This window comes from Micromys minutus (genome assembly GCF_963924665.1).
Source record: "Micromys minutus genome assembly, chromosome: 29".
NCBI classification, from domain to species: domain Eukaryota; kingdom Metazoa; phylum Chordata; class Mammalia; order Rodentia; family Muridae; genus Micromys; species Micromys minutus.
Window position 1 is genome coordinate 6,190,101 of NC_137964.1, and position 21,803 is coordinate 6,211,903.

Sequence of the window (21,803 nt, forward strand, 5' to 3'; positions counted from 1 at the left end):
AATTACCCTGTAAGTGAGAGCCAGGAAACAGTGATAGAAAAAAATAGCTAATTTGTTAGTATCAAATACCTTGAGATTATCTCTTCTTTGGGTAATGACTTACTCAGATGTAATTTACTGCATTTGTTGAAATTGGATGATTGGGATACAGCTTTTCCCCCCTCCCATCCTGAGTTCTTGGAAACAAACAGGTTAGTTTTACTTGATATCTGGAGCAGTTGTTAAAGGGAGTAACCCTATTTTGAGCTTAGCCTGGTCTTTGAGACCTACTGTAAGAGTTTAACCCCAAATGATGAGTTGATGAACATTACTTAAAGAAGGAGAAGCTCCTTGGGTATTTTGTGTCTCCCCACGGAGCCCAGGTTTCTGAACCACCACCTCAGGCCAGACCTCCTAACTGCTACATGCTGCAGATAAGACTTAAACATGTGAATTTTTTGGTACATTCACAGTGCTGCACACAGAAGAGTAGAAACGGTAGCACTGGGCTTCTGTGGAAACAAAAAGCTTTAAGTGGATTGCAAATTACTTAGAGTTAAGTGTAAAACTTGGGTGGAAGGAGTGAGAAGATCTTATCTGGCCAGTAGCATTTATTGCCATTAATTTAAATATACAACCCAAGTTGATACCTTTTAAGGTAGGGTTGTTTTTGTTGTTACATGTTAATCATAATCTATATAGGGGGGAATTAATTATGCATTGTGGATTAGTGCTTTTCCCCCTAACTGCTTAAAGTATATTTACTTCTGTTCATCTCTAAACTAATTTTCTAAAACAAGAAAATTCAAATGTGAATATATAGCAATGTATATGTGCATTCTGGCATGTTTAAAGATTGTTTGGTTGTATTGGCTTATAGAAAGTAAGTAGAGGAAATAGAATTTAAGATGTAAAAGACAATTTAGATGCATTTTTACTTTTTAAGCATTTTGCCTGCATATATATATATATATATATATATTATATGCATACCCTGGTACTCAAGGAGTTTAGAAGATCTGGAGTTCTGCATGGCTGTGGATTTTAGAAACGGAATCAAGGTTCCCTACAAGAGCAACAAATGCTCTTAATTGCTGAGACATTTTTCCAGCCCAAATTTTGGTAATTAAAAAAAAATTGGTATAAGCCATTCGTGTGAAAAGCATTTGGAATAAAAAAGGTATTTAAAAATAATTTGAGGGCTGGAGAGATGGCTCCGTGGCTATGAGCACTGACTGCTCTTCCAGAGGTCCTGAGCTCAATTCCCAGCAACCACATGGTGGCTCACAGCCATCTGTAATGGGATCTGATGCCCTCTTCTGGTGTGTCTGAAGACAGTGACAGTGTACCCATACATAAAATAAATAAATCTTAAAAAAAAAATAATCTGACTTAGCCAGTATATGGTGCTGCCTGCCTTTAATCCCAGCATTCAAGAGGCACGTTGGGGAGAAAGATGTGGTATCTCTGAGTTTGAGGCCAGCCTAGGCTATAGAGTGAGTTCCAGGACAGTCAGAGCTACACAGAGAAAGCATTACTTTAAAAGCCAAAAAAGACTCTGGGATTGTGCTGTTTTATTAGGGAAAGGTGAAGAGTCATGCTCCGAAGGCTGGTGGATTAGAGGAGCTTCATCACGATGACTCTCAGTTCTTATCATCATTAGCCTAAAAAACTGCTGCATTGTAGAAAATTCAAAAACAGAAACAACCTTTTTGTTCACAACACTAGATGGTGTTCTTGGCCTGTTTATTCAGTCAGACTTTCTGTGTTTATGTAAGAATGCATAATCATGCTATAAGATGTGTTCCTCTCCCACTAAATATTATAAATGCTTATTATACTGAAAGGGAGAATAACCAGCTTTTGTTCTCTTTCTGTATTTTGACATGGTCACTCTAAAGCAGCTGTTCTCCAGCTCTACACTCCACTTGAACATGGTGTGTGTCCATGTCTTATCTGTGTCCCTACAAGGTCACCTCTTCCTTCTGCCCTGGCACTGCAAACACCTATTGCAAAGTAGCAGGTCCCTAGGTTATCTTTTCTTCTGTCTTACTTGGCTATGAATTTGGGGATTCTAGGACTTTCTCCTTGGGTTTGAGAATTTGCTGTGCAGTTCACAGAACTCAGGCCTGTTTATCAAGGATAACATAGTCACAGTCATATGGAGAGGTAACCATATGGAGAAGAGCTTCTTTTTGGAGTGGATGCCATTCTTTTGGTTCTGTTTTGGTAGTTTGGGGACATGATGGATATTAATGCAATCAATAGCTCTTTCCTCTTCCCTGGAGGAAAGTTGAGGTGGGGCTGACAGTTCCAAGCTGGCAATAATTAATGGCTTAGCCTTGATATCTTTTCCCAAGTCTTACTTCATTAAACTATGACATTTTTGAGATTTTGAAGTATTATGTCAAAAAGCAGGGTCAGAGATCCAACTTGCTTGGCAAGTTAGAAGTCTTAGGAATACTACCAGGATCTGAAAACAGCTGAAAGAGAACTGTCATTATATCACAGATACATAGAATATTTAACCACTTTAATTTTCTACATTCTTTTATTTTAGAAAAAAATTAATTTGTAAGAAAGGTTATTTTTAAGAACTTTAAAAAAGATTTATTTATTTTATCTACGTGAGTACACTGTCGCTGTCTTCAGACACACCAGGGAGAAGGCATTGGATCCCTTTACAGATGGTTGTGAGCCACCATGTGGTTGCTGGGAATTGAGCTCAGGACCTCTGGAAGAGCAGTCAGTGCTCTTAACCATCTCTCCAGCCCAACAGAAGAACTTTTACAACTAAGTTTACAGCTAGAAATGCCTGCATTGAAACATTAGACCAAACTCAGGACCAAGTGGTGATGGCACATGCCTTTTACCCCAGCACCTTACTAGTGGCTCCTTCACTGAAGAAAATGTCTCTGCCCCAGCAGCTGTTAACTGCCTGTAGAGCTGGGGAACCCACTCTGCAACAAACAGGCTTTTGATATTGTACAAGTTATCACAGCTTTGAGTGTGCAGTGGCCAGTAGTTTAGGGAGTAGTGTTTCATGGCTTTCCTCTTTTTCCTCCAGTCTTAATTTTCTTCCTGTGACTTACTGTGTGTCATTGTGTGCTTTGTGCTATATGTGTAGGAGGGGACATGTGTAACATGGCCTGAATATGCATGTGAATGTGTGTGTGGGTCATACTTTTGGGAGACAGTTTGCTCCTTCCATCATGGAATTTGAGTATTGAACTCAGGTCTCCTGACTTGTGCACTGACCTGTCTGTCTGGCTCTTGTAGTTAATTTTAACATTTATTTTATTGAGGAAGGGGTGTGTGTGAGTTGGGACTTGGACATCTGGAGGTCGTATTAAGTAATTAATCTTTTGAGACAGGATCTTTCTGTGTAGGAATGGCTGTTTCAGAAGTCATTATCTAGACCAGGCAGGAACTGTAGACTATATCATTGGTTAGAGTCGTGCCAGTTTTAATTTTTTTGAAGTTACTTTGTCTAGTTAGTCATGTTAGTTGTGAGGGTCTCTTGTGACCACCATGGCCAGCAGAGTAGTGATCTATCTGTGGGAGGCAAGAAGGTGTCCAGTTCAATATGACTCAACAAGTCTGAAGTAGTTTATTTTACAAATAGTTAAGCACAGCACAATTGGTGAAAATTTTCCTGGTGATAAATAACTCAATTTTGGGTGCACAATAAACCTTAAGACATGGGTACACCAGAACTCTTTGTAAAGTATATATGACATCTTCTATAAAGATTTATCTGCAGATTAGTAAGTGTCTGGGGAGGATTCAGTGTGTTCTCAGCCACACAGATAGTACAGAGGTCACCAGGCTGTTAATCACATCCCCACCCAGCCTTCTGGGCAGAAACCAGATTGTACATTCCTCCCTTTGAAGATTTATGTATTTTATGTATATGAGCACACTGTAGCTGTCTTCAGACACACTAGAAGAGGGCATCAGATCTCAATGCAGATGGTGGTGAGCCTCCATGTGGTTGAACTGAGGACCTCTGGAAGAGCAGTCAGTGCTCTTAACCGCTGAGCCATCTCTCTAGCCCACATTCCTCCCTTTGAAGGGACAGCCCCGTGTGTTTAATATTCCTGGCATGGTGATCACCTTGCTCTGGGGAGAGGAATGCTCCCAGCACCTCTGCTGGTACTGTTGCTGCCGCCCTGGATGTGATCCAACTGTTAGAGTGTTTATTACTCTTCCAGTAGTTGCTCTTCAGCTTTACATAGATTAGTCCCTGAAGACTCTGGGATATGCTTCAGTGTTGTCGACCACCTTAAAAAAGAGAAACTTTAAACTTATGTAGAAGTATAGAGGAGAGTCTGATGAGATCACGGCATCAGACTTTAATAGGGGTAGATGTTTTGCCAATCTGTCCAGTTTTGTTTTTCTGTAGTATTCATGCATACTAGGGAACAAACCTCACTCATGCTAGGCAAGTTCTCTACTGCCCAGTTTTCAGCCTCTGTTTTATTTTATTTGTATATTTTTCTTAGTGCTTGGTTGCTTGTGCTTGTCTCACTCTGCAGCCCAGACTGGCCTGAAACTCACTATGTAGCCCACGGTGGCTTCCTTCCTTAGCCTTTTGAGTGCTGTGCTACAGGCCTTAGCCACCATGACTGACTTGATGGACTGACTACCTTTAAAGTATGGCACTAGTTTCTCATTGCATTCTTCAGTGTGTTCTTGTGCTCTGTAGTTCCAGGTAGGCCTTGATCTTGTGATACCCCTGCTTCAGCCTCCTAAATAGTTGGGATTATAGACCTGTGTTGCCAGACCCAGAATTCCTGGGATATTTTAAATAAATTCTGCTCATCAATCATAATTATTTAAATTTATTTCATGATAATTCTTCACTGGATATGTTAACATTTACTATAATTTTTGGTGGATGTGTTACACTTTCTGTTTTCTTTAACGTGATGCTATTTTTGTTTGTTTGTTTATATATTCATTCCAGGCAGGGCCATGTATCCTAGGATGGTCTCAAACTTTATTATGTAGCAGAGGATGACTTAGAATCCTGATTCTCAGGTTTTAACTTCCCTCATGGAATTCTGGAATTATAGGCATATGTCGCCATGCCTGGTTTGTGCAGTGCAGGGGATAGAGTTCAGGGCTACCTGTATGCAAGGCAAGCAGTCTACCACTGAGCTATATTTCTAGCTTTGTGGACTTTCTTAGTTTTTTTTTTTTTTTTTTTTTTTTTTTAAAGTGGAGACTGTTAGTTTCTCAGTGACTGCTCAGATCAGCTCAGGTTCATGGTTTAACATATAAGGCATTGTAGGAAGACCTGCATGCCAAGTCCAGAGAATATTAAAACACCTTACTCAGTACTTGTGGCTCACCTAGTTCGACTGTCTTCTACATTTCTTTCTTAAAGTCAGCACAGAGAGAAAACTGCCCCCCCCTTTAAAACTGTAACCCCTTGTATCCTTCACAGTTTCATTTTGAATTCTGAGTAGTATAAGACTGTTTCAGATTGATTGTGAAAGAGAAACAGACTTGACAATTTGGCCTCTGTTTATATAACTCCAGAGATTGTGATTAGGAGTCTCCAGTTGCTAAATTAAAGGAAAGGAACTTGACTAGGAAGCTAGATGATTTCTACTAGGTGATTAGTATAAAAATACCATTCCGGGCCATTTTCTGGTCTACAGGTCAATTCCAGGACAGCCAGGGCTACAGAGAGAAACCCTGACTTGGGGAGTTTTTTTTTTTCTTTCTGAAGTCAGGGAGGAGGTAGCAAACATGAACATTTTAAAACAGCTCTTTAGTGTCAAGTAAATCCTAATCTTATTTTGGGTTATGCCCTGGTAAACAAACAAATGTGACAGATTATGGGACTCTGGAATTTACTTAGAAAGAAAGAAAGATCCTTGTTTTGTCCTTGTAAATAATTGTAAATACTTGCATTTCCCTTCTCTTTCAGTTCCTGGAATGGATGGGGGTGCTTTAACTGACACAACTCTCACAGATTCCTATTTCAGCACCAGCTTCATTGGAGTCAATGGATTTGGAAGCCCTGTAGAAACCAAGTATCCCTTGATGCAGGTATTCCCAGGGTGGATTGAGCGGTCTTCCATTCTTTAACTGTTGGGGTGGGAGGACAGACTTTAAGACACTTTGAGAGATGGTAGTCTGCCCTACCATGTCTGGCTTTTTACATAGGTGCTGGAGATTCAATTTTAAGCCCTCACTCTTGGTGAGCAAGAGCTTAGCCACTGAGCTTTCTACCCATTCCTGAATGCCTTATTTTTTAGTAATCAATCAATTAATGTATAGTCATTTTGAGATAGCCCTTATGTAGCTCTGGCTAGTCAAAAATTGGTTGCATATGCAAGGACGGATGACTTTGAATCTATGATCACCTCACAACTGCTTCTACATGTTCTAAGCTTGTAGCATGTGTATTATGCATAATACATGCATATCATTTTATATTAAAATCATCTCAAGAACATGTCCTCCTGCTTCTTTTAATGATGCAGAAATTGAGTAAGAAGCCAAGTGACTTAAGTTTGGGATCACGGTTTAAGCTAGAGCTGAGAAATTCTTAAGATTACTTTTTCAGACACTGAGTTAGCTTATTTATAGGATTTGTTGGTTTTAAATACCTTCTAGATTAGACATAGAGGCAGTGGGGTAGAAAAGCAGAGACCATGTTTGGCAATACAAATTGAGAGGTTTGTATTGACTTCATATAGTTACTTTCTACCTTCTTGAGTGAGTATTAGAATTTATGTCTTATGGACAGGGAAACTCACTTGTCTTGCACATGCTAGTGAGTTACAGAATTGTAATTCAAAACAGGCCTATGCCATCCATCGTCTTTAAAATACCTTGCTAGTAAGAAAGCATTTGATGTGCTTCCTGGGAGTCTTTGTGTAGGTAGTGTAATCTGCTAAGCAGTATTACTAGCATGTGTAGGAGGGAAGATTAGTTTGTCAGTGATGTGAAGGATCACTTGGCTTCCTACTCAGTTTCTGCATCATTAAAAAGGAAAGAGAAGATGCAACCTGGCCTAGTCAGTCTTACTGTTGGATGCTTTTAATTCCATATTCCTCAATGGCTCCATATGCATATTTTATTTTTCAGAGAATGACTAGTAGTAGCAGCTCCCCAAGCCTTCTAAATGACAGTGCCAAGCCATACACAGGCCACGGTAAGATTTGAGATTGTGTGCATGACCATATATGTATAACTCTGAAAGTAATATGATTAAAGTAGATAAGTTTAGAAATTATGAACAGATATTAATTAGAAAACAAAATTTAATGAAGATTTTGAATCACCCAATTTTCTTTTCATGTTAATAAATAGAAGAGTTAAGATTACATTAAAAATTTTAATCATAGTACTTCTTGATTAATATGAATTAAATCTTATTGCTTATTTCAAAGCTCTTATAGTTGTTATTTTACAAGAAGTGTCACACTCTAGTGGACTATGTGTATGAATAGTTTTTAAGATTTTTGTCTTGCTTTTTTGTCAGTACTTTAAATCATTTGTTTTGGATAGATCTTAGCATTTAAATAACTTATAATATCTCCAGATATTTTTTCTATATTTTATTTTAAAAAGTGTTTCCTGGCTACAAGTGAACGTGTGTGTATGTATATAGAGAGAGTGTATACACACATAATACTAGTAACATAGATCAATAAAATGTTAAAAATTACTAATAATGAAATGATAAAATTTGCATGTTGATTATTTTCTGTGATAGATTTTTTTATATAAAGTTTTTATACTATTTAGGAATTTCAGTCTTCTGCTGAAGAAAAAAAGGAATATTTTAATGTTAGCTTTAATGTGTGAAACTACTTTTGCTCAGGCAGTGGTGGTGCACGCTTTTAATCCCAGAATGGCAAGTAGAGTCAGGTGAATCTCTGAGTTAATGGCCAACCTGATCTGTGGAGATCCATCCGGGACAGCAAGGGCTGCACAGAGAAACCTGTCTTGAAAAATCAAAAAAGAAAAAAAAAGAAAAAAAAAAAAAAAAAAAAAAAAAGAAAGATCCTACTTTTGTAGCATTCCTATACTTTTAGTATTCCCGTATTGTTTAAGTGCTATGCAAGGTGCCAAGTGATATATAATACATTGTGCCTTTTTGAATGCCTAAAATTTATATATAATATCTTGCTGTTTATCTTTCTTGAAGTTATTTACTTCATATTAAATCTTTTAAACTCCAGCAAACAGTTCCACTGAAAAACTCCAGCTAGAAGAAGGCAGAGAAATTAAGTGTAAATCTTTGTGTACTGTGTGTGTTATTAGGGCATTCAATACAGGCTTTGGGATCTCATACATAATAAGATTAAAAAATACAAAATTTATTAGTGCCCAGAAGTGAAGATGAAGTACTTTACTTATTCCATATCTTGTGTTTTTAGAAATTCTGATTTGTAAAGTGGGAATAATTCAGAGTTGTAATGTTTGCAGAGCATTAGCACTTTGAACCTATAAAACCTTTGGATTCTGTTTGTTCTGTAACATTGAATATTTTCATCTTTAAAATAAAATTTAACAAGCACTTTAGAAGTCTGTTGATAAACTAGAACTATGCAGTAGTCTGTAGAGTAGACGTTTGAAGGCCTAGCTGTTCTATCTCATCTGAGCCTGGTCTTTTGGACTCCTTTTATTATCTCAAGGACTGTCTTGATACAACTGTTTACTATAACTAGACTTCCTTCTCTCAAAACTATGTCATGTGACTAAAAAGACTTACCTATTGTATTTTACTTTTCTCTTGTTTTAAGCAAGTAGATGCTTTCTCACATAGAGGTATCTACTTGACTGGGTAGACAGCACTATAGGCTGAATGAAGAATTCATCAGTTTGTGTCTCATGCTTTGAACACACAGGTGTGTGAGCACTGAGCTTGCTGCTCTTTTGGGCAGCACTTGTGCTGCTGTTGAAGCACTGCCAGGTTAACATGTACTTGTTAACCTGTACTTGCTTGTTATCTGAGTTGTCTGGAAACCTGTGTGACTTGCCTTCCAGATCCTCTGACTTCATCTGCTTCATCCTTGTTTAATGACTTCGGTGCCCTCAACATCTCCCAGAGAAGGAAGGTAGGTGAAATTGAAATTCCAGTCCAACCAAATGCGGTTTAGAGGTGACATTGGGTACTTAGTACCAGCATTCTCCTCAGTGGGAGTAAAAACCTTTTATGGGCTGAATGTTCTTGCCTTTACTTAAATTTTTCCTTATCTTTTTGCTTTCTCTCATTGCTTTTGGCGTTTTGAGTTGTGATCTTGCATAGCCCAGACTGGCCTTGTATGTGTGATGGTTCTCCTGCCTAAGCCTCCAAAGTGCTGGGATTGTGTCGTGCAGCACCACCATACCATGCCTGATTGTGCCTTTCTTAATGTGGAATTTTCTTTGGTCTGTATGCATGGGGTGAAAATTATTATGCAAAGGGATAAAATCTTTTCCTTGCTTTTTGATATTTTTCTTAATATATTCTGTTGCTGTTAATAGGACACAGTGTAGGTCATTTTAACCCATCTTAGCATTTTTCTATACTTCTTTATGACTAAATTTCAAAGGGTTTTCCATAATTCATACTCAATATAAAACCAACCTAAGATTTACAATTTTTTGTAACTGATCCAACTGTTTAGAACTAAATTTTACTTGACATTCTATGGATTTGTTTGTTGATATTTTGCTTTGTAGAGGGGGTAAGGGGGAAGGAGGGCAGGGACAGCACACACAGTCTTACTTAGCTCAGGCTGGAATTGAATTCATAGCACTACTATGTGCTATCATGCTTAAGTCTTAAAACCTGGTCATGTTACAAATTTGATTTAATTTGATGTAGTTTGGAATTGAAGTTATAGATCATTGTAGAATTTTGTAAGGACTGATTTTGTGGCAAGTTGAAATGAATAGTTTGATGCTTTGGGTCTTAATGAGAGCGGTGCTGTTGTGAATAGTGGTTAGGATCAGTAGCAGCTAGATCCAGGATCTTGATGGTTGTTATTGTGATGTTTAAACACTCTTTCCCCCTAACTAACGGGAGAAAGTTCCCAAGTTAAATATTAACTCTATTAAGGATGAACTGAACAAGAGTTTGAGGCTCAGGCAGGCATCTGGGCAGAGGGGCAGTGTAGATGGAATATTTGGCAGACTGAGGCTATGATGTTTTATAACTAAGCTTAGTCTCAGACTTGATGAATTGCATGTGTGAAACAGGTGTGTAACACTGTGCTTTTGTTAGTCATACCTCAGTAAGTTACTTACAAAACTCAAGGAGACTGGGTGTTTTCAAAGATATACATTTTATAGGACATGTATAATCACATAAGACTTCGTGCACTTAATATTCTTTCCTTCTGAGAATTGGGCAAGAGCAGGAGGTGATTGGGAATGCTTTGAGAAATGCAGCGTTTGGGTTTGATTTTTCAGAGATTTCTCGATGGTTTTCACCAAGAATAAAGCCAGTTTTGTTTACACGCTTTGCTCACAGATTGGGTGTAGTAGAGGTGGACACCAGCAGACGCGTCAGTGTAGGGAAAAGTAGTGCTGAAAGCTGCCACTGCCTGGAAACAAGTTATCTAGTAGTGTTCTTTATAGAAAGAGAGAAGGCCTTTCTCTGTCTCATTGCTTCCTCTAATAGCTTTCTCCTAGTTAAAAAAGTTAGCTATAGTAAGTGACCTTGTTCTGTCATAGAATGTAATCCTCCCACTGTGAAATGATAGGCAAACATCTTAAACAGGATGTTTGCCTTTTATCTCTTAAAAACTACTGCAGTTTCTGTAAATCAAAAGTGTTAGGATCTGACTGGAAAATCCCCTTTGCTGCTGTTGACACTGTGGAAGGGAGGGACAGATGAGGTTCTTTCGGTGGTTTGAGATAGAATGTGCTATTTCTGTGGGTATATGCATGATGCAATTCCATGGAAGTAAATACAAATTATAATTAATTAAATTACATACTTATTTAAACATGTAGCATAATTACTCACTGATACTTCAAAATAATGTCAGATAATAGGTAGTAGGACATTCACTATCATTTTATAGCCTATAAGGTAAATTACTTTCCAAAATCTCAGATGGGCTGATTCCAACAGTTTTTACATGTCTTTACAGCATGTGAACACATTAATGAGTGCCAACTTAAAATATTTGATGGTTGCAAAGTAGCAGTGAATTCTCTAGATCCATGAGCACACACAAGGAAAAGATGTTTGATAGTGAAGACTGTGGAGAAGCCTAAAGCATCTAGGTAGAAGGGAAGGGACCTTAGCAAACTCTTAAACTGTCATTCACGTATAAACTTAGGGACTAGAGCTGGATATCGTAGTATTTTTAATGAGTTTATTAAGTACAATGTGCTGTGAAAAGTAGTATAAAAAGGTTCATAGCCATCATCTGTCATTAGGTATGTGAGAAGATTCCTGAACAATTCCATATATGAACGTATATATGCCTTTGGTCATTACAGCTAGAACCACAGGGACCAGAGCCAGCTTCAGTGGAATTTAGAAGTGCCTGTAGCAACTTAATAATACTATGGCATCAGAGAATATAAGTATTTTTCTTATAATTCATTTTTTACTCAAATCATAGAATTATGATATACAAAAATGATTTAAAATGATTTTATATTTATCCTTGAAGCATTGATATTTTTGCTTTTCCTGATTATAATATATACAGATTGAAAGGTTATAATATGAAATATGTAATTATTCTTGGGGACACAGGCCTGGTGAGACTGTGCTGTGAGTAATTATTCTTGGGCAAGATAGATATTGGAAGAGTTAAGTTTTATTTTATAGTCTATGGGAGAATTAAATCTCTAGCAAATACTACCTATGACTTTTGTATAAAAATGAGAGCTAATATATTAGAGATTAGAGATTAATACATGAAGAAACTTAGCAGTGAGGAAGGTAGAATTATAAAGTTGGTTACTGGTGTGGAGTCACTAAATCACAGATGTAAAAATTGGGTATCAAAACTTTTGAAAACAAAATATTTTTTTATCAAAGTTAGAAATAGGAAGATAAGTGTGCTTCAGGCTCTGATGTGGTTCCTGCCATGCTGTAGTTTCCTTGTACAGGGCCACTGTGTGTGGTCAGTGTAAGTTAGGCAGATGAGCAATCTGTGCATTCTCACGTTCTTAGATTCCCTTTTTTCTCTCTCTCTCAGGGTAATCGGTCACTTCAGTTCATTTTTCTCTCCTAGAATAAAAGCAGTCTTTAGGTACTTACTGTTTACATTTCTTTGACCTACTTCAGTGAGTTTCAGTTAGTAAGACTGAAACATCAATTCTAATGTGGAGTAATGTGTTTATACCTGTCAACTTCTTAAGGCTTTAATGTTAAGTTAATCTCATGACACACCAAGATTCTGGAATGTTTGTTCTGCTCCTGATTTTAAAGCTTGTAGTCGGGATTAGAGAAGTGGGACCCAGGGGGATAGCTCACCTCCTGTAGTTTGTGATGCGATGTGGGTGGTGGGAAATACTTGTGGATTATTTTGCTTGATGGAGTACTGTTCACTAGCAGAATTCTCCCGATTGTTGCTTTGTCTGAGTCCAGTTCAAGACTGTACTGTCCCCATCACACAGCTTACTGGTGATAAACTATTTCCTGTTTTCTAGGGAATATTTTACTTTTAATTGGTTGTGTAGTGAACATTTGTGTTGAGCTAAGAAAAAATTTTTTTTCTTTTTTTTGAGGGGGGGCGATGGAATGGGAAGGCAGGGGTTCTACATAGATCTGACTGGCCTGCCACTATGTAGACCAGGCTGACCTTGATCCCCCTAGTTCTGCTTCTCAAGTGTTGTGACTTCAGGTGTGCATATGGCTCTAAGAAAGATTTCTTTAAATTCATGATTGAAAGAGAATTTTTGTCTTTGATTGATTTTTTTTTTTTCAAAGAAAGCACATTTTATTTTGGAGATTGCTTAAATTTGTGCATGGGTGGCTGTGTGCGCGCATGTGCATGTAGCATGTAGTTTAAGCATCATATTTAAACAGATGAACTGAAGTATGTACCCTTTTTATACAGTATGTAACACTGTTGGGCATACTTGTCATCCAGTCTTCAATTTAGAGATTTTTGAGTTAGTTTTTATATATGTCAACAGTTGTTTAATAAATATATAGTGCTTTTACCTTAGACCTTAGAGCTAGTAGTAGACCATTATGAAATTATCTGCTTGGATTTAATGTACCCGACTGTGGTCACTGAATTCACGAAGTATACCTGTTACCAAGAGTGTGGCCTTGTTAGTGATTCATTTTGTTTTCCTAGGATGTAGGTGTGGGAGATTTTAGCCAACCCATGTTGTGTTCGCCAATCTGATCATTGTAGTTCTTAATTTTTTTTCTTTATTTTTGAAGAAGGATAGTGAATTAATCTTTTAGACGTTCTTTGATTATTATCTCTTATTGTTTCTTACTGGCTCCTTTATGCTCATAAGATTGAGAGTTTTATGTTTAGATAAATGGCATTTGGATTGTGATGTTTTAAGAGATACCTTAAGGTGCAGAGTTAGTTTCTTAGAGACAGGGTACTATAATTATAAGAACAGGTTTTCTTGCCTCACCTTGTTAGTGGTGAGCGTGTAGAAAACTTATTTTAACCTATTTTAAGATTTGTTTAGAATCCATAAAGTTATGTAATGATGGGCATTAGCTTCATAAAATTGTGCATATTAAAAACATTAATGGATGTAAGATGTTTGGTGTATTGTCACTTAGTACTTAACGATAGTCTTTTATAGCTTATGATTCTATACTTTAGAACCTTAATCTCTGAGTATGTAGTAAGTTTATTTCTCATTATTACTCATTTCAAAAACAATTTTGAAGATCCTCAGATTCATTTAAAGATTCAACTAAGCAAGTATATAGATATGTTAAATTTTAAAAAGTCAGGCTGAAGAAGTAGTTTAGTTAGTAGAGTGCTTGTCTTGCATATATGCTTGTCAATATATATATGTATGTGTATATATATATATATATATATATATATATATATGATGCTTGGGGTTATACTCAGGAGGAGAAAGGAGGAAGATCAGGGATTTTAGGCTAGCCTGGCTGGACTACCTCAGCCTGTGTCTCACAAAAACAAAACAAGGGACTGGGGAGAGATGACTCAGTGTACAAATTGCTGGTTGTAACAAACCTGGGGAACCTGCTTGTGAGCCTAGCACCACATAGACATGGGAATGTTGAAACCTGTGACCTCAGATTTGTTGGCCCATGCCTAGATCCCAGCATCCCAAAGGCAAAGGCAGGAGAGAGAATTGCCTCAAGTTGGAAGCCAGCATGGTCTACATACATATGGTCATCCAAGGCAAGGCCTGTGTAGCAAAATTGGGCTTTAGTTTTAGTAGCCTGTTTGTACTTCTCCAATGAATTTAATTACTGATCATTAATGGAATTATAATTTTATAATTATTTTGTATAAGTAAAGATATACTGAAATAATTAGGCCATTTAGTTAACTGAGGGATGACCTAGTGTTAGAGGAGATTGTGGGAAAAAAGCATGTTTTTTTTGGAAATAAGTGTGTGGTAAAAAAAAAGTATTAGGTCATTATAGTTAGTGGACTTCATACTTAGATTGTGGAGAGAGATGTTGGATTGTTACTGCAGAAGATAATAGATTTGAATTGTCACTAAGCCCCAAGTGAAGGGATGTGTTTGCCCTCTGTTCATGACTTTTAACTTTTTTTGAGCATGCATTTTCTTTTAGTCAATGTTTCATAGTACAAATAATAGAAGTCCTTGATTATGAATTTTTAGAGGAATTTCTGTAATTTGAGGTAAGGGAAACATTTTGTTTGGGGATAGCATCTTGTTTTCTCTGGTCTGTCACTGTTGATGAGGACAGTGTGCATTGCTTTGGTATTGCTTTGTAGTAACCAAGAACTCTGCTGTGAGCCCTGGCCTGTTGGTTGCTAGTTTTTATTTTCTACACAAGTGGACATCATTCCTTCTCTAGATTCTAAATGTTTTTTAAAAAGTATAGATTTGACTGTTTATTTCTAAGGACAGAAAGGCTGACACTGAAATCTGTCTCAAAAGCAACCCCTCTCCCCCACAATCATACCCCAAACAAAAAATTGCATAAGCAGAGAGACTTACCTGGTCTTGTTAGGGATTAGAGTAGCTGTCCTTCAGTCTTAAGTCATAGGCCAAATCTTTAGGAAAGAAAGGATATTTTAAAATGAGAGTAAGAGGAGATTTTTTTTGGTTTTTGTTTTTGTTTTTTTAAGATTTATTTATTATATATACTGTAGCTGTCTTCAGACACATCAGAAGAGGGCAGGCATCAGATCTCATTACAGATGGTTGTGAGCCATCATGTGGTTGTTGGGAATTGAACTCAGGACCTCTGGAAGAACAACAGTCAGTGCTCTTAACCTCTGAGCCACCTCTCCAGCCCAAGGAGATGTTAAGTAGTGGCTTTGAAGACTGAATTTTAAGTCAAGGTTCAAAATAGCAGAAAGCTAAGATGCTATAAAAGCTTTCAGTTTTGAAGGTTTCTTTTGTCTCTGTTGTATCATCAGTTGTTTTTCATTTGTTTTTGAGTGGAGAACTGCACTTTCCAGTGTGGTCTTTAGATGAGCAGTGCCTGGCAGTCTGGCTACTGTGTAGAAATGAGACTTAGGCCTCCCTTCTGGTCGAATGAGTCAGAAAAATTGTTTTAAAGTGTCTTTTATGTGATGGAGATGAACCAGGGCCTTGGCAATGCTAGGTAGTGTGATACACTTAGCTACAGTTCCCCAAGATCTTCATGCTTACTCTAGAATATATTTTCAACCCTTTTTCTCTTGAAAACTTATTCAAGATGCCTTTAAAACTAAGTCCTGATCCCCCCAAAGTAAAACAGTGTTCAGCTACCACTGTCTTACTATCTTAACTCTTAAATTTTGTAAGCTATAAAAATCAGTCATTTTTGTAGAAAATCTTGAGACTCCAGGTTAAGAAGAATGTGTGTTTTAGAGAGGGAGCAAAGGGAGAAGAAAACAGTAGGATGTTGTAGGCACCACTGAGTGTCTGACTCCAGGACAAGGACACTGGGGACTTTGCTATGTGCTTTCTTGCTGGGAGACAGAGGGAAGAAGCTGTTTGTTAGAGGGCATACATGTCCCCATTTCATAATGATTAGTAGGACAGGAATGCTCAGCCTGTTTGCAAACAAGATCAACACAAGTATTGCCTTTTTTTGGGGGGGGAGTTGGGGATAATTTCAATTTTCAGTGCTTGTCTGAGGGTTTTAAAAACTGAAGGGAAGGAGAGTTATGTTTGCCTTGTGCTGAAGGAAAGTTCACGGAACATTTGTTTTCTTCTTCATCATCCACTTGATTGTTTTTCTGCTAGTCTCTGCTTTCAGCTAATCAACATTTTTTTAGTCCCTTTGCACTCTGAATTTATTACATTTGCCCCCATGTTCTACCGTGGTACTTTGGTGAGTCCTGAAGACAGTTTTGTGTCGATAATGTGGTGATAATGCTGCTGTAGGATTCTGTTATAAATAAGGCTTGGGGCATCCCACAGTAGAGATTTATCCAGGGTATAGTGCTGAATTTGAAAAAGTTAGACTGAGACCTTTTTGCCAGAGTACAGTAATTTGTCACCTGCTTCCAGTTTCATTCCTACACCTCCTCCAAATTGCTGTAGAACTTCCTTTCTGAAATGCATCCACTCCTGTCAACTCTTTCTTAACCATTTCCTTTGCCAATTGAGATGCAAATTTGTTAGAGTAGGCTATGATGCAATAAATGCTTTGTTAATTGTTTTCAAGCTTCCATCTGTGTCTCTGTATTAAGTTTAGAGTGGTCTAGTGAGGAGTGGACTCTGAGTCACTGTGCTTTGATCTTCAGTTGCATTTTCCCCAGGCCCCCATTCCTACTTCAGATTCAGTCTTAGTTGGCCCACACCTCCAACTCTCCCTCCCTCCCTCACCCCACTTTCCCTAGTTTTCTCTTGGTTTGGCACACTTAATCTGCCTTAAACATCTGCTAAGCACTTGCCTACTTGTGAAGTGCTTGTCTCTGCTCTCTTGGTACCTCAGTCATGTGTGTGTTACTGTATTATGGCAGTTAGGTAGATTTCCCTTCTAGACTACATCATCTGTTCCAAGGAAAGGTGCATGCATGCGTGGCATTGTATTCTAAGAACTACAACAGTCCCCAATACAAAGTCTTCTCTCAGGTAACTTTTTTCCTAGAATTCGCCCAGCTGACTTGGAAATTAGCTTATAGATGAAGCATTCTTGTGGTTTGTTCTGTGCAGTGAGGCTTGTTTATAAGCTCTCTTTATTTTTCTCTGTACTTTTTTTTTTTTTTTTTTTTTTTTTTTTTTTTTGCTATACTTTTATGCTCCCCTGTTGCTGCCATTTCTTTTTTGAATGTCATTTTGCCTTGTGAATTTGTACCCTGTTACTTTTGGTTCTCTTCCTCCCTCCCTCTTCCCCCCCCCCATTCCTTTCTTTTCTCTAAGGGTCTTCCTATGTAGCTCTGGCTGCCTCCCAATTGTTGGGATTAAAGGCATGTGCCAGCTGCTTCTGTATTTTAAATAATGGTTCTGCTTTAAATCTTTTTAATGTTCTGCAGAACCATGCAGCTTGTTGGCTGCTTATTTGAAGAGCTTGTGTCTGTTGTGGCTCCACTTCACAGATCTCTTTAGTTGCAGTCACTGGGTATGGAATGGAGAGATGGAATGGAGAGAAAGGAGTTAAGAATTGTTTGGAAAAAAACAAGAAACAATTATAATGAGAATTGTTGGGGACAAAAGGTGATATAATTGTTTTCTACATTATTAGTGTGCGACATGGAAGATAAATTGCATTGACTGTTTTAATTGGATCGAAAAGAAAGTGAATTTAAATTGCCATAGAACATTTAAAGATTAATATAGAAACATAATATATAGTATATATATAGAGAGAAATATGAAAGCATATATATATATATATTTCAGTATATGATTAGAAGTGAAGTATTTTTGTCTAGGCCAGTTGTGACTTAAAAATTTTTTTTTAACTTATGTGTACAAGTGCTTTGCCTGTGTATATGTCTGCACTTTGTGTGTGCAGTGTCTATGGAACCCAGAAAAAGGGCTCAGAAGCCCTGGAACTGGAGCTGCATATGGTGGTGGGTGTTGAGAATTGAACCTAGAATCTTTGGAAAAGCAGCCAGTGAGCCATCTCCCACTACTCATGATATTAATTAGCCTTTGATATTTTAATATTTGTGATAGAGGTAGAAGAATTTATACCCCAGGACTTTTCTAAAATACAGTTTTAATAGTAAATGTTTTATTAAGGTTGTTATTCTCACTATATGTCAAAGCCTTACAGTAATTGACTTGAACACAAACATGTATGAGTTTAATCTCAACTTTTTCCAAGGAGTTATGATGTTCAAATACCTTGCTTTAAAATTGCTCCACTTAAAATGTGATTGTGGCATGAGCCTTGAAGCACATAGAATGTTTTCATCCAGACATTTACTCTCAGATTGAGACATGCAAGGAGCTGCTTTAGCTTCATAAATCTTTACTGTTCGGATTATTGGGTAGGTAGGTAAAGCCGTATCTTTCTTAATTCAAGTTTAACTAGTTTTTATTCACCTTATTAGTATAGGTCTTATGAAGGTTTGATAACTATGCTACATAGAATAATTTCTATAGGCATTTTCAGGGCTTGGAAATTTAGAAAAGTGTATTTTTTCTTTTTGAATTGCTGATTCTACCCTCGTCTTTCTAAATTATATTTTATGTGTGAGTGTTTTGGATGCATGTGTGTATGTGTACACTGTGTGTGTGTCTGGTGCCTATAGAGGTCAGAAGAGTGTTAGGGCCCTTGGGACTGGAGTTTAGATGTAAGTAAGGTGACACATAGGTGCTGGAGATTGACCCTGGGTGTTTTGAAAGAGCAGCCAGTGCTGTTAACCATTGAGCCAACTCTCCAGTCTTTCTCAACTTCTTTTAAAGTTAAATTTTGCTGTGTAGTTTGGGCTGACCCAAGATTAAGAATGCTTCTACTTCAGCCCCTTAAGTGCTGGAATTACAGGTTTTTGCACTGACATGCACAGCAAAATATGTTCCCTTTTTAGTAGATTAAAAAAAAATCTTACCTTGATGTTGCATTCTAGTGATTCTTAGTACTTTTAGTACACTACAGGGCATAGCAGTAATTAAGTATGTAGATCTTATTTCAGTTTTTGAAGGAGATACTTTTTCAAGCATGTATCAGTTTATTTCCTGAAGACACACATACATATACATGTTTATGTAAGTTGCATTTAGGCACATGTTGGGATGGTGGTAGGCTATAGCATCTCATACAGCCCTGCTAGCTGCTGTGAGGATGGCTACTAACTTTTTTAGTGTGTTAACAAATGAATTTGCTATTTTGTTGCACAATTTATTCACTATTAGTCTGTTTTGGTTTCAGTAATTTAAAAAAAAGAGGTGAAGTTTTTGGTACTATTGAACTGTTTACTTTTTAAAAATTTAGTCTATATTATTTCAGTTCTTTAAGTATCTTTTTCTATTTTTGAGTAACTGCCATATTCCAGCCTATCATACACAGAATTAAAATAATTTATAAAATTATTAGAAATCCGTTGCTTCCTTTAATTGGAGTAGTTCTCAGCAGGAAATAAGATAGTGAGATGAGTTGCTAAAGGAGATTGGAGAGTTTTTGTTTTTGTTTTTAAATCTCTATTTTGTGCCCCTAAAACCATTTCCCCATATTTCAGTGAGAATAGGTAAGTTCATTGGGAAGTTATGTAAAACATTCACCTTGCTAAGTTAATTTCTATTCATGAAGTTATAAGATCAGATAATAATTCTGTATAACATTTGTTATTTATGTAACATTGTTCAGCCTATGAGTCCTGTGGATTATTTTAGAAAGGTCTGGTGGGGGTGGGAAATGGTGGGTGGTTATAAACTTAGAACATTCTTAGTGATTTTACTTGGTTTCTATCCCCTCTTCCTAACATCTCCTGCACTTTCATCATATTAGGTTAGATTAGTGTGGGGATGTTAGGAGTGGCTCGGTTTCTTTCCTTCTTTCTCCTAGCCAAGGAAGTATCGCCTGGGGATGCTGGAAGAGAGGCTAGTTCCGATGGGATCAAAGGCACGAAAAGCAAAGAACCCTATTGGCTGCCTTGCTGACAGGTGTAAATCAGGAGTACCCATCAATATGGTTTGGTGGAACAGAGTCACAGAAAACAATTTACAGGTAAAAATAATTTTTCTTAGACATATTTGAAAGTGTTTCTTGGTTCTTTGTCTGTGGGCTGGTGGATATGAAAAGATGGGCTGGCCTAGCTGATACATTTAAGTCATTCAATTGGTTTTCTAAAGTAAAGCAAGGTTAGTAGTCTATTAACGAGCCATTATAGATGATTTTTGTTTGGTTTGAGACAGGGTAGCTCAGGCTGTTCTGGAACTTGTTCTGTAGACCAGGCTGACCCTGAACTCAAAGATCCACCTGCCTCTGCTAAGGGTGTGCCACAGTGTTTGCCTCACAGATATTTGTTTGGTCTCCTCCTTTGCCTCCTCTTCCTCTTCCTGTTCCTCTTTCTCCTCTTCTTCCTCTTCCTGTCCCTCCTTTTCCTCCTCTTGGGAAGGTTTACTTACTTTTTTTTTTTTTTTTTTTTTTTTTTTTTTGCATTGACTTTTGTGCTACACATGTGTTTATGTCTGTACATGTATATGTCTTGGAACACATGTGTACTTCAGAGGATGACCCATGGAGCCCACCATACGGGTCTCAGGAATCAAATTCAGATTCTCAGGCTCGGTAGCAAGAGTCACTGAGCCATCTTGTCAGCTCTAGTTCTTCATTTTTATATTAATTTTTTTCCTTTTTTAATTTTGTTATTTGAAGGTATATATTTTATTCTCCTTTTTCTTGGTATTAAGGAGTCAAGCCCAGCTCCTTACCCAGTCCTGGAACTTACTCTGTAGACTGGCTGTTCTCGAACTCACAGAAATCTGCCTGCCCCGCCACTCAAATGGTGGGATTAAAGGCATGTGCCACTATATTTTCATTCTTAAAAATTGGGAGTTATTATAAGATAGGGATAGTACTATTAATTATAACTTAGGAATTTGTTTTTCCTTCCAAATTTGTATTAATTAGTACTTAAAATATAGTCTTAGTTTCAAACTCCTTATGTTGTATACAAAAAGTTAATACGAACTTAATAACTTGGTTTCACTTCTGTTTTTAAATTTGATCCTATAGCATTTTACTCAGTAATATTAATTTAGGAGCAATAACTATGTTGACTTTGGCACAATTTTTATTTCAAAAAATATTGCAAAGTGTTGTATTTTCCCTAATGGAAACTTTAAAATTAAAACCAACCAACCAGAGAGTTTCAGAAAATCATATTTAAAACAATTTTGTTGAAAGGTTTTGAATATGTTATGAATGCTATATTCATACATTAATAGTTTTAATGAAATTTTCTTCTCTGAGATATGTAGAGAAAGCTATTTTGTTTGAGTTATTACAAATGTTTTTCAGTTTTAAAATGGAGTTTTGAGAAATCTGGGCCAGCCAGCAAAGTGGGGTGGGACACTGATAGGGCAGAGGTTCGGCTCCTGCTTTTCTCACCACAGCTCTTCTGAACTCTTTCTCAAGGAACGGTGTACAGACAGTATGTTAGTAATAGAGGGCGCACTTGAGTTATAATGCTTAAAGTGGCTAGTAAACACATTTGTGCTAGAGAGGTGGCTCTGAGGTTAGGAGAGCATTGGGTGCTCACAATCATCTATAACTAGCTCCAGCGTGTCCAACACCCTCTTAAATA

The 21,803-nt window shown here is 37.3% G+C and overlaps 1 protein-coding gene across 3 annotated transcripts in view; it reads left to right on the forward strand.

Annotated features, from left to right (window-relative positions):
- Window positions 1-21,803, forward strand: part of PAN3 (poly(A) specific ribonuclease subunit PAN3) — a 104,791-nt gene that overhangs the window by 12,552 nt on the left and 70,436 nt on the right. For 2 of the 3 annotated variants that reach the window (XR_013975605.1, XM_080940395.1), the window contains exons 2-4: window positions 5,921-6,042; window positions 7,087-7,153; window positions 8,995-9,065. Coding sequence is in view for 2 of the 3 variants with exons in the window: in XM_080940395.1 (XP_080796521.1) it covers window positions 5,921-6,042; window positions 7,087-7,153; window positions 8,995-9,065 (260 nt within the window). In the remaining variant the exon portion in view is untranslated. Of the gene's footprint in view, window positions 1-5,920; window positions 6,043-7,086; window positions 7,154-8,994; window positions 9,066-20,059; window positions 20,222-21,803 lie in introns of all 3 variants that reach the window. The other variant, XM_080940397.1, reaches the window with a different exon arrangement.